The sequence below is a fragment of the Oncorhynchus masou genome, chromosome 1, assembly GCF_036934945.1.
Source record: "Oncorhynchus masou masou isolate Uvic2021 chromosome 1, UVic_Omas_1.1, whole genome shotgun sequence".
NCBI classification, from domain to species: Eukaryota; Metazoa; Chordata; class Actinopteri; order Salmoniformes; family Salmonidae; genus Oncorhynchus; species Oncorhynchus masou.
Window position 1 is genome coordinate 66,430,342 of NC_088212.1, and position 12,718 is coordinate 66,443,059.

Genomic DNA, 12,718 nt, shown 5'->3' on the forward strand with positions numbered 1-12,718 from the left:
CATGAGGGAAATTTGTTTTAATAGATAGGCACGTCAAATTGGGAGACTGCCAAAAAAAAACATATGAATACAGAATAAGCAAAAATGACGCAGGCTGAACTGAAAAATAAGCAAAAGTAGTTGTTTGCTGTATGAGAAGAGTCAGTGACATTTAAACATCCCCAAAAATTGACATCTAAAGAGAACATTTATATTTCATTTTGTGACATTAATTTAATATTAAAATAGAGAGAATCACTCAAGCAGCCTTGACACAATTCAGCTACAGCTTAATGGAGCCAAGTAGATTACATAAGTGGTTTCCTGAGAGATATGAAAGGTTCAAAATATCTTTCATTTTCATAAGTGCAGGGAGGAAGAGAACAAGCGCTGTGCTGAAAAATACAATTACTGTGTCACTCATTCATCCAAGGAAACGACTGATATGGGAGGTTAGCATGAGAACACTGCAAACACACCTGTTTGCTTCATGGAAATTGCACCTGTCTGTCTGACATACATTACTCACTATGGAAATGAATGCTGCGAGTTTTAAGGTACCTTTATTTCAAGGCGAAAATGACCCAACAGAAAACCCTGGCACGCATGCGGGAAGAAGATTTCTCATGCTGTCTAAAAGTGCTCTCGTACATTAAGGAAATCTTTCAAGGCTCGGAGGACGCAAACCAACACAGTAACAACACAAACAAACAAGAACCATCAGGTGCTAAATATTGTACTTGAGGAACTACTTTGGAATGTGTTTATATTATAGATTTTCCAAAAAGTATCTGCTTAAATACCACAAATATAGATATTTTTACTAAAGATAAAAACAAAAAAACATATCTATGTCTTTAAATATCTTTGTAAATCTCTTCAGGGGATGTCCTCTTACTGGACCTGAGAGAATGAACATAAAATAACAGAGTGGTAGATGAATGTACATTAGTTTAATGTCGCCTGTGACATTTGTCTTAGGGAACTCATCAGGAATCTTCCATTTTCGCCCATGGGGCCACATTCAGTCCTCCAGGATGACATTCAGAGTAGGACACGGAATAAGAACAATACATTGTGAATACATAGTGTTTCATCCATTAAAATTTACAGCACTGTTTTGTACATAGTCCCCCCATTTTAGGGAACCAAAACAAATTTGACAAATTCACTTCTATGTGTAACAAGTAGTCAAAAGTTTAGTATTTGGTCCCATATTCATAGCAAGCAATGACTACATCAAGCTCGTGAATACAAACTTGTTGAATGCATTTTCAGTGCCTAATAGAAATGAATGTTAAATAATGTATTGTGTATTATGGAGTAAATATTATTGTAAATAATAATGTTTCTAAACACATTTAAATGAATGTGGATGCTACCATGATTACGGAAAACTATGAATGAATCATGAATAATGATGAGTGTGAAAGTTACTGAGGTGTAAATATCATAACCCCCAAAATGCTAATCCTCCCTGTTCATTCTGTTCATTGTGTCATTCAGGATTATCCGCAATCATGGTAACATCCATATTAAAGTAGAAGAGTTATTATATTCATATTATAATATTATATTCTTATTTATAACATCAAAATGACACAATACATTATTTACCATAAATTTCTATTGGGCACTAAATAATCTGAAACACAACTGAAACAAACTGTGAATGCATCCAACAGATTAGTAGAGTCATATGCCAAATACTACACTGTGGACTTCTATAATACTCATATAAGTGAATTTGTCCAAAACCTTCTGGCTTCCTGAAATGGGGGGACTGTGTTCAAAAAGTGTTGTAATTTCTAAACAGTTCACCTGGCATGGATGAAAATACCCTCATATTAAAGCTGACAGTCTGCATTTTAACCTCATAGTCATTGTATCATTTAAAATCCAAAGTCCTGGATCTCACTGTACATAAGAAAATATTTCATCACACTATTATACTTGGCCCCCAAAGCAACAATCATATATCACCATCACAAACACTTGGGCAGCTTTCCTAACACGACATAAATATGCCTTGATAAAGTTTATGATCATTAGAGGGCTTGTCCTCTGAAACCAATAAAAAAAACCTCTATAAACGCTCCCAAAGATACATCGCCAAACCCTTCAAAACCCTATATTCAAGTTCAGCTCTTGTATGGTGATGTATCATGGAAAGAATCGTCTGTGGACTGAGAGAAGTATGAGACAGGCTCTTTGTTATTCTGGAGTGGGACTCTTTGGCTGTCCTCCTACATTCAGTTCAAAGATCTTCTTCTTGTCCTGGACCATGGCTTTTTCTGCCGACATGTCCCCATGGTTATTATAGCGATCACTAAAGTATGTGAAAACATTGACGACCAGAAACGTGACCAGGAACAAAGTTAAAACAATCCAGAGAAGTCGGTTACCGCGGAAAATCTTGGGGCAAAGCCGGTCAAGGACAACTAGGACCTCTTCAACCTTACTGTAAAGGCAAAATTGAGAGGGGATTCAGAACAATTCAAGGTATACACCCAGTCACCATACAGCGGCTAGTATAACTACATAATAATTCATTTACAATTGATCTACATGAAGTGAAAATCACCTGCTGAACTTTTCTTTTCTGATGATTTCTTTTCCTTTTCCTTCATACTTCTTTTCTGGCTTTTCCTCTACTTTCTCCTCCTCTTCCTCCACCTCTTTGATTTCTTTGCTTCTCTTCAGTCCCTCTTGGTAGCTGTATTTGGAACATTACAGTTGTTTTCTCTTTAAAAGGCACATGAGCTGATAGTAGAGGAAGTATCAGCAGTGGCACAGCAGTGGCACATTACTACCATTCAAACGTTAGGGGTCACTTAGAAATGTCCTTGTTTTTGAAAGAAAATAAACATTTTTGTTTTGCTTCATTAAATAGTACCCGCAAAACACCAGTCTAAACGTCAACAGTGAAGAGGTGACTCAGGGATGCTGGCCTTCTAGGCAGAGTTCCTCTGTCCATTGTTTGTGTTATTTTGCCCATCTTAATATTTTATTTTTATTGGCCAGTCTGAGATATGGCTTTTTCTTTGCAACTCTGCCTAGAAGGCCAGCATCCCAGAGTCGCCTCTTCACTGTTGACTTTGAGACTGGTGTTTTGCGGGTACTATTTAATGAAGCTGCCAGTTGAGGACTTGTGAGGCCTCTGTTTCTCAAACTAGACACTCTAATATACTTGTCCTCTGGCTCAGTTGTGCACCGGGGCCTCCCACTCCTCTTTCATTCTGGTTAGAGCCAGTTTGTGCTGTTCTGTGAAGGAGTAGTACACAGCGTTGTACGAGATCTTCAGTTTCTTGGCAATTTCTCGCATGGAATAGCTTTCATTTCTCAGAACAAGAATAGACTGACGAGTTTCAGAAGGAAGTTATTTGTTTCTGGTCATTTTGAGTCTGTAATCGAACCCACAAATGCTGATGCTCCAGATACTCAACTAGTCTAAAGAAGGACAGTTGTATTGCTTCTTTAATTAGCACAACAGTTTTCAGCTGTGCTAACATTATTGCAAAAGGGTTTTCTAATGATCAATTAGCCTTTTAAAATGATAAACTTGGATAAGCTAACACAACGTTCGATTGGAACACAGGAATGATGGTTACTGATAATGGAACTCTGTACGCCTATGTAGATATTCCATTAAAAAATCTGCCATTTCCAGCTACAATAGTCACTTACAACATTAACAATATCTACACTGTATTTCTGATCAATTTGATGTAATTTCAATGGACAAAGAAAATAGCTTTTCTTTCAAAAACAATGTACTTGTCCTTTCTAAGTGACCCCAAAATTTTGAACGGTAGTGTATAAACCACTTTACATTATTGCAATGCTGACTGTACTGAATGTACAGTATATTTTGTTGAGTATTAATATTCTATTATGTACTGGGGCTATTATGTCAGTGCAGTACAGCCCGTGTTGAGCCACTCCTCTGTCAGCGTGCACAGGGTGTGTGACTGTGGGTATGTGTGTGGGTGGTCAGTGTGAGTGGGTACATAGAAAAGGGTCTCACCCTTTATTGTAGGCCTCCTCCTCGATCTTTGCCTTGATCTCTGATCTGATCTCTGATCTGATCTCCTCTAGGTTGACGGAGGGCTTGGCTGGGGCAGATGGCTCAGCTTCCTGCTCTGCCACGCTCTTTCCACTGCATTGTTTCATAGCGGAAAAAACACATAGAACATTTTACCAACAGACATTATGAGAGAGAGGAGTGCATTATGGTCATTAGGCTTTCCATCATAACACTGTGGCCTTGTGTTAATGGACAGGCTGGAACGCAGTTGAAAGGCAGCGTGCGTGGATGGCACCATCACTGCCAGGTAAGCTTGCGTAAAAAACAAAAGTACGAAGGCAACATGTGTACATGAGGACTCTTAAAATGTCCCTGGCTTTTACTGAGCAGACACTTGATACATTGTTATTGTATCTCTTGCTCTGAGAGATCCTGAGATTTTGGCATGGGGCGAACTAAGAGAGCACATCTCTCTCTCCCTCTCCCTCTCCCTCTCTCCTGGCTTTTGTCAAGCTCCCCAGCCCAAATGTTTAGATTACATCTCAGAATAGCCCATCAGCCAGTTGCAGTTGGGTTTTTATGGAATGTTGCATAGTTATTTTGGGTGCATAGACAATCTGGGAGTTGCATAAGGGTAGTGCAGTTATCTGCTGTGTATGGCCCCTGGTATCCGGATGGCATTGATTAATCAAGTTACTCCCCCGGGAACACTTCCTGAAGGTCAAGTACATGAGGCAAATATTCTGATACAGCACAAGATGTCTTCTGATAAGGGTGTACATATATTAAGGCCCCGCATCGCCCATTGTTTCACAGCGCTGTGAACTGACCTTGGGAACCAGGCAATACAGGCAAGGAGATAGATTGTGCTGAGTACAGTATGTACAGTATATTTGTGGGTATGCATTAGGTCAACATTATGACAGAGGATGGAGGAACATACCTCTCATCTATAGCTGGATGTGTCGGCTCTGTGGGAAAGTTGCTTTTCACACTGTTGGCTTCACACTGTAATTAACAAGAACGAAGAAGAAGAACGAAGCAGACTAATAAACTTAAATAGACAGGATATTACCACTTAATCACGTGGTCAGGTTGACAGGCTGAGAAGGTGGTGATTGGGTAGAAAACATACCAGGACAGGAAGTGCTTGGCCCATGGTTGGTTGGGGGCTGGGTCCCATGGCAACGCTGGGGCCGGGTCCTGCCATGACCGGGGGCTGACCAGGGATGTTCAGGAGGTTAAATTTGGGGACTACCGCAACACTGACCCTCCGTCTGGGCAAAGCCTGATAAGGAACAATTGGAAAGGAGGGCGAGAGAGAGGGTGAGAGATAGAGGGAAGAAGAAAATACAGGGAGTGTTCAGTTGGAGGGATTATCCTTAAAAATATATTGAGAAGTGTCAACCTGATATAACCAGTCAAATCCAGTGCATACTCTCAACATGGCGTAAAATCCCCCCCCACTACAACACCAACCTTTCCCAGGGTCAGCGACATTGATCTGGATGGCCGTGGGACTCCATCATCTAACCAAAGGACACAGGAGAATGCAGTTTAAGTCAATCAACATTTTGCAACAACTCGCCTATCTGGAGATAAAGGGTTTGTGCAGGTGTACCTCCAGTGTCTATGGATCCTCCATAGCAGCGACTGGAGTTCTGGTTGGCTAGCTTCTTGAACTCCATCAGCTCAGCGTGGTCCTTCTCATAGGTCCTCTTCAGATTCTCCACATACTGCATCATCACCTCTGTGGCCTTGTTCATACGTTTCTCCTGTCACACAAAGGGTTCCAAAAGGGTTCTTTGGCTGTCCCCATAGAATAACCCTTTTTGGGTTCCATGTAGAACCGTCTGTGGAAAGTGTTTTACTTGGAACCCATAAGGGTTCTACCTGGAACCAAAAAGGGTTCTCCTATGAGGACAGACAAATAACCGTTTTAGGTTCTAAATAGCAGCAACGACAGAGTCATTACTCTCTATGGGCAGGAGAGTTAACCATACAGTCACGGGAGAGATCGAGAGAGAGAGAGACTCCAACACTGTAGAAAGCCATCATCATGTCAGGTCTGGGATCAGGTTTGGGGTCAGCATGTTGTTAGTCTATAAGTCACAAGGGACTTGTGTGACGTGTAACAATGAACATACCCCTGAGTCCTTCCCTAGTCATTTATTGGACTTGGCTTTGGCGTGAACGATAACCTGAGGGAAAACATAACATCAGACTAAATCGTTCATAAACATAACTTATCTGTCCAAAAACAAACATGCCCATGGCCCTGAACATCCCAAAGTGTTTTTCTCATGACAGGATCATGGAAAAGTTTTCACTTTCACTCAATGTTCTCTTCTCTCATTCATGGGTTTCCTCGAATCATTAGTGTACCCCGCGGATGGCCTATCCTATCATATGCCTGTGTTCCAGTACCTGTCTGACTGCTCCAACCATCTCAGCTCTGCTGGAGAGCCTGGTGGCCAGACGGTGCAGTACTGCTACTGTCTCTATGAGGCACTGGTAAGACTCCCGCTGCTCCATGTTACTCCACTGTGGTGCCGTGCACTGAGGAGACAACACCAACAAAACACAGGTCTTTTATAAGTGAAAGTGAATCACAACTCATTTATTTTCCTGTGTCATCATGGCCGACTAAAAGGCTGACCTTCAGAGAGCCTTTGAATTCTTCCAGTTCCTTCTCCGTGTTCTCCTCGGTCAGGGTCCGCTCCCTCTCCGCCTGTTTGAGCCGTGTCTCCAGAGTGTAGTTGTCGTTCCGGAACGCCAGCGACAGTTGAACAAATGCATTCTGTGGGGAGGATATGACTGTGTTTAATGTTCACCAGGGACACATTAGATACCATTATTAAGGACTGTGACACACCAACTCATTGGACCTCCACAAAACTGTAACATAACTGTTATTCTAGCAATGTACAGTACGCGGTAATGTAAAGCACAACTACACCAGCTGGCTACCCAGCTGCCATATAGAGCACCAACTAGCCAGTGTGTTGACAGTGCTGCTTGCTACCAGGCCTGAGATGAGCCTATAACGTGCAGCGATGCTGACAGATGAACTCCTGGTGCCATGCTGTCATGATCAAACGGTCTTTGCTGCAGAATCCCAAACGTCGTCGCAGAGTACCGAGACAAGCGTTGAGAGGAAATCGGGGACTTTAACTGTCCTAGTGCACAACATGTATCCCCCTGGGAGGAACCGGTGTCTGGGCAGGCGGGGCTATAGCCTAGGCCAAGTGCTCTGCACTCAAACAACACAGCCATGTTTGCATTTTCTTCTTAGAGACAGGAAATCATTAAGGCTCTCATTAGTCTCAATCATGGGTAGGGACTAGGGACTTCCTGTACATTACATTCATGAGGCCACAGACAGAGGGAGAACATGCACTATAAAACTGTTACTGTTGTATAATACACTCTCCAGAGTAGATACTAACCTCAACTTCTTTTTCCGTGAGTGGAGGTGCACTACAAAATAATCAGAGAGGAAATATAGATTCAGTATGTAAGTAGAAAAAAACTAAATATATGGTCAAAGGTCATTCCCTGTCAGTCTAAATACTGTGATTACCCACCAGCCTGGTAGCCCTCTGTGCAGTTTGAGTTTCCTCAGCATGATGTCTGAGATGTTGGGCATGGCGTCTGACTTCTCTTTAGCCTCCTCATCAGTAGGAGACCCTGCAGGGGGCAGAAGAGAGGGACCAGGCACACACACACACACACACACACACACACACACACACACACACTAGACAGTTACAACGTGGCAATCTGGTCTCTATGGGAAAACCTAATTTATTTAAATGATCAGATTACTATTTCTCTAATCAACCTACTTCTGAACAACATTGTACTGCAATTTTCTTGGATCACAAACTACTTCACTGATGTCTTTTCAAAGTTTGGGCAAACCAATATTAGCTGACTGGGTTCTCTCATGTTTTAGTTAACACTCACACCATCTGCTGGTGCAAACTAAAAATAAAATGTCAGGTTGCCAATAAATTGCAGCGCTGTGCAAACTTAGAACAGAACATGCCCTCAGTTCTAAGGAAAATCTCTCGGGGTCAGTAAGGACGAGCATCCTGTGATGTAGCTGTGAGCCTTGACTCTTTTCCCCCTCAGGAGATAAAAGTCTACTGTCCACAACCAATGGTCTGTTACACAGCACTGTCTCCTCTCCAGCTCAGACACGGGGTAACACAGTACCTCTTTCCTGTTCAGCTGTTTCACACAAGTCTGCCAACTTTGACCCCACAATGCTTTGGTTCCGCATCAGCTTGTGCTCCTGTATACAGAAGAACAGTTCACATTTAGATTTTTAAGAGCTTTCATGTTGTAATAACTGTGTCGCACAAAGATGTTTACAAGACCAAAAAATTACAAAAACAAAACATTCCCTCTCATGATTTTAGCATTTACTAAAAGGCTTTTAAATCCCCAAAACATGCAATAAATGTCATATTAATGCTGTCAGGTGAAACTCAAGGGATGAGCCCCGGTCGTTAAAAGGCTCCCATCGTACCTCTCTTATTTTGGACAGCTTCTGCACGTTGACAGGCTGTACAGGGAAGTCCTTGTACCCAGAGGACTTGAGCAGGGCATCCCGAGTCTTGTCTTGAAAGGAGAAGGTTTCCTCGTTTGTAGGGGTGAGACTTGGTGCCCCATTCCTGGCGTTGAGGGTTCCAACAGTGTCCCAGGACACAGCTCTCATGAGGGGAGGAAAGGCCCCGATTGTCTTGATCTCTGCCGTGCAGGGGGCCTGTTGAGTGGGGGGCCGAGGGACAGGCTTGGCCACCCCAGTGGCAGGGGCCTGGTTGGGGGCTCGAACCAGACCCTCCTCTGGCTTATTGACTAGTACTGGTTCTAGGCAATTCTTAGCTGTTACCCGGGGGTCACAGTTCTCCTTCTGGCCCCCATTGGGCTCCCTGGGGGGTGGGGGGCCAGAGTAGCGGGGAGCCAGGGTGCCTGAGGACACCTTACGCTTCTCATTGGGCTTCCAGTCCACCAACCTCCTGGTGCTCTAAAAACAGCAATATCATAATTCCTTAAACACTGTCAATTCAGGAGAAACAAATAAGATTTTCTTGGAAAGGGGGCGCAGGAATGTCAACATTTACAATTTTCTACCGTAAATGAATTATTGTATCCAACATAGCTATGAGCATAGCTATTCTGGAGTGTAAACTCATGAGGGTTTTACTAACTACGTATTGCATTTTCATGTATGACTAACTGTTCCAGGGTGCCACTTGAGAATGAGAGTGGTGGTGAGAGTGCTGTGCTACCTCATGCTCTGGTGTACTGGTGTCAGCCTGCTCCCTCGTAGACAGAACCTCCAATCTCTGCCAGAGAGGAACACAAATCAACACACATCAACATAGTGTTAAAACACCACTACTGAGTGCATCAGAAAAATCCATACTGGTCTTACCAGGCTGACAGGCGATGAGGGGGCATAGTTCACCTCTGTGGCTACAGCTGAAAGAAAAAGGTTTAGAACAAAAGCTGTTTAATTAAATGTATTTTTTAAATATTTTTAAGCAAGGCTTTTCATGCGCTCCATTGAAGAGAGTGAATATTCTCTAACAGACAGAAAGATGGACGTACCTATTTGAGGGGCTGTGATAAGAGAGCTGCTTCTGGACGGTACAGGTGAGGAGGATGGTGTGTGGTTAGGAGAAAGACCTGTGGATAAAACACACACATGTTTTATGTTTGGGCAATGGAAGTACAGTATACTGCATCAGCATCGCTTTCCAGATAACCACGCAACAATAAAGCTATATTTATTGGGACTTCATTTGATATCTGTCACTGTAGTCTGTTACGTGAGGGAAGACTGGACTTATCTGGCGTGCATTCAGAATGCTGCAAGACGAAGGCATGAGGGCACGTACGTGATGTTCAGATAACTCCGGAAGTCAAGATAGAAAAATGCAGCAATTACAATGACTCACTTACGCAGCTCAGCTAGCAGACCTGAGGGACCCTGTTTCACTTGTATTTCATAACCAATGTTAAGAGTCAAAATATTGTTAAACCAAATCTACACTTCAACAGCTGACTAAATCTCTACTGTCCAAATAGTGGTCTTAAACTGAAGAGCTTAATAACGTGACATTTTTTGCATCATCTTTCTGCCTCTGTCTTACATACTGTATACTATACAGTAAGACTTATCGTAAAGTACTTGTATATTTCCCTGTTTCACTTGTATACCAGTCTGTAAGCCAGTCTCACCTGTGGGGGATTCTGAGAGGCTGCAGGTGGACCTTCGACCCCTGCGGCTCAGGAAGCGGTCGCTGACTTTCTTAGATTCCTGCAGCAGCACCAGGTTCTTCTGACGGTCCTCCTCTGAGAGCTGCAGCTCAGGCAGATGGTCTTTCACCAGGTCTATCACATTGCCTGTACTGTCTGAGAAGGATACACACACACACACACACACACACACACACGTAATTAAAACACAAACAGAGACAATAAGAGACAAATGGCAACAACCAATAGTATTCTCTCTGAGCTCAGCACAGAGCAACAAGCCAACATCAATAGTAATCAAAGCAGAAGCATCCCGGCGCTGAGAGCTTGGGCTATGCTTTTCTAAGGACAAAGGGCACCAGTCAGAAACTGATGACCAAACTTAGACATTTCAATAGATGGAATTAAATTAGCCATACAATGTTATGAAGAAAGAAATCCCAATGGAACTCACATTTTGAACAATGGACTTATGTACGTTTTGGTAACACGAGGCTATATTTAGCCTTTAAGTATTTGATTGTACCCACCGACGGTAGTGATTGGTCCTCCCAGGGAGTTTCGGGACAAGCGAGATCTGGGACTGTGTGGTCTGGGAAAGAGAAACGTTTAAAATGAACAGACGCCGTGTTCTTACGACACAGTCTTTATTTACATTTAGCTACTCTAAACACTTGAAGAAGGACGGATTTTCTTTTCTCAAAATATCTCGATCCTGGCTTGGTTAAAGTGGCAAATCTTTCAAGAGGTGGTTTGCTCTCAAGCCTTTTTGACATGAACAGTCCTTTTCTCAGGATGAAATAACACATGTACCTGGTCTGTTCCAGAGGGCGACCGTCTGCTTGGACCACGGTCACGGTCGCTTGCTTTGGGAAGACAATGGTGGGAGCAGGCATCGCCACGGTAACTGCTCTACTTTCAACTGGTGTATACTAGAGAGAAAGACATGTGAGAAACAAAAGGTTATGCAGCAAGACCAGAACTAGACTGCATGAAAAAGGTTTTGAGTGGACTTTTGAGGGACCTGGATCACAGACATGGGATCCTGCTATAGAAAAATCTGATATTGTCTCTCAAATAGAAGGCAAATTCATATATATGAATATTGTTATTGCAATGACGTAAATTGGGGGCCATTTTCAGTTAAATCATTCAAAACATAAAAGCATGCAACACAAGGATTACAGAGACATTTGAGTAAACATGTCACCAATTGGCTTGTGTCACCGCAAAGGCACTTTCTCATTCTCTACCCTTTAACCTTCCTGCTTATGTACACATCTATAAAATATTGTGTACACACCTTCACAGAGATGTTTGGTGACTTGGTTCCCCAAACTGAAGACTTAGTGTTTTCATAAGCTTTTAATGTCGATATTAATGTGAAGACAGAGCCAAATATACACCTTAATGTCTCTCTAGACGCTCCCTGATGTTGACCATGGCTGGGACTGTATGGGGAACGTGGTGGAATCCGAAGGAGGAAAAAGACTTCAAGGCATACCCATTTCAAAGCACTTTTAAGGGGAAGAATAAATACACTTGTGGTCCTCTGTGATCGGTGGGTATTTCAGTGAGGCACTTAGCTCTGTTGACTAGCAGGTGGTCCATGGTTTCCAGCAGCAGCAGCATTTTTAGCTCAGCAGCACAATGTCAACAGCCTGAACCCCTGAACATCAGAAACTCTAGACAACGTCCCTCTGGACTAAACACATCCTGAACTCACTGGACCTCAGCATCCCAGGAGAGTGGAAGGACAGAATGAACACTCACTTGAACCAAGTCAACCATATTAAGTATATTTCCAACATTAAAGGTCAGGCTTATATACCCTGTACATGTTTTATTTATATCCTAGTGTCCCAGTTCTATCCTCAGAGAAAATTATGCAAATAAACAGGGAGGCATTATATTAACCTTCACTGAGAGCTTCACTGTGACCTTTGTCCTGGAAGAGAATGTGAATAAATGTTATCCCTGTAACAGTCTAAAACTGAAAGGCCAGGGCATTTGTTTAATAAAGGAGGATCATTTCATACGGCTGCCATACCCCCAGGTTAGATTACAGAGGCTCATTGCATTCCTCAGTGAAGTCTTATCTAGGCTGTGTTTATGACTGAGTGACAGTACTCTTCTAGGAGGTGTAACTCAGTGGTTCTGGTGAGGCAGTCATCCGCTCAACACAAATCTGTATATAGGTCCTGATTGTACACAGACAGCTTTCAGGAAGCCTCTACTTTTTGTCTCAAAAACAGAGTTTCAAGAGCATGTTTTCTGGGTAGACATACTGGACTAGGCAAAGCCACATTCAGAGACTCATAAAACATCCAATCTGTCCACTGCTCTGTACAAGTCTACTCAGCTCAATAAACATTAGGGTGGGGAGTCACACAGGATCTGAACAGATGACAGAACAAAACAACGAGAGACAGTGCAGTC

The 12,718-nt window shown here is 42.7% G+C and overlaps 1 protein-coding gene across 1 annotated transcript in view; it reads right to left on the reverse strand.

Annotated features, from left to right (window-relative positions):
• The window catches only part of LOC135548367 (inositol 1,4,5-triphosphate receptor associated 1-like), a 13,488-nt gene continuing 770 nt past the window's right edge, over nucleotides 1-12,718 (reverse strand). Inside the window, exons 2-20 of the mRNA XM_064977900.1 lie at nucleotides 11,093-11,211; nucleotides 10,810-10,871; nucleotides 10,262-10,435; nucleotides 9,629-9,706; nucleotides 9,453-9,499; nucleotides 9,307-9,363; nucleotides 8,544-9,041; nucleotides 8,228-8,306; nucleotides 7,594-7,696; nucleotides 7,456-7,486; nucleotides 6,666-6,806; nucleotides 6,434-6,565; nucleotides 5,628-5,781; nucleotides 5,486-5,535; nucleotides 5,142-5,294; nucleotides 4,950-5,014; nucleotides 4,007-4,138; nucleotides 2,564-2,695; nucleotides 1-2,440 (exon numbers count right to left, since the gene is read on the reverse strand). Of these exons, the coding sequence (XP_064833972.1) occupies nucleotides 2,194-2,440; nucleotides 2,564-2,695; nucleotides 4,007-4,138; nucleotides 4,950-5,014; nucleotides 5,142-5,294; nucleotides 5,486-5,535; nucleotides 5,628-5,781; nucleotides 6,434-6,565; nucleotides 6,666-6,806; nucleotides 7,456-7,486; nucleotides 7,594-7,696; nucleotides 8,228-8,306; nucleotides 8,544-9,041; nucleotides 9,307-9,363; nucleotides 9,453-9,499; nucleotides 9,629-9,706; nucleotides 10,262-10,435; nucleotides 10,810-10,871; nucleotides 11,093-11,211 (2,454 nt within the window). The 3' untranslated portion in view covers nucleotides 1-2,193. The remainder of the gene's footprint in view (nucleotides 2,441-2,563; nucleotides 2,696-4,006; nucleotides 4,139-4,949; nucleotides 5,015-5,141; nucleotides 5,295-5,485; nucleotides 5,536-5,627; nucleotides 5,782-6,433; nucleotides 6,566-6,665; nucleotides 6,807-7,455; nucleotides 7,487-7,593; nucleotides 7,697-8,227; nucleotides 8,307-8,543; nucleotides 9,042-9,306; nucleotides 9,364-9,452; nucleotides 9,500-9,628; nucleotides 9,707-10,261; nucleotides 10,436-10,809; nucleotides 10,872-11,092; nucleotides 11,212-12,718) is intronic.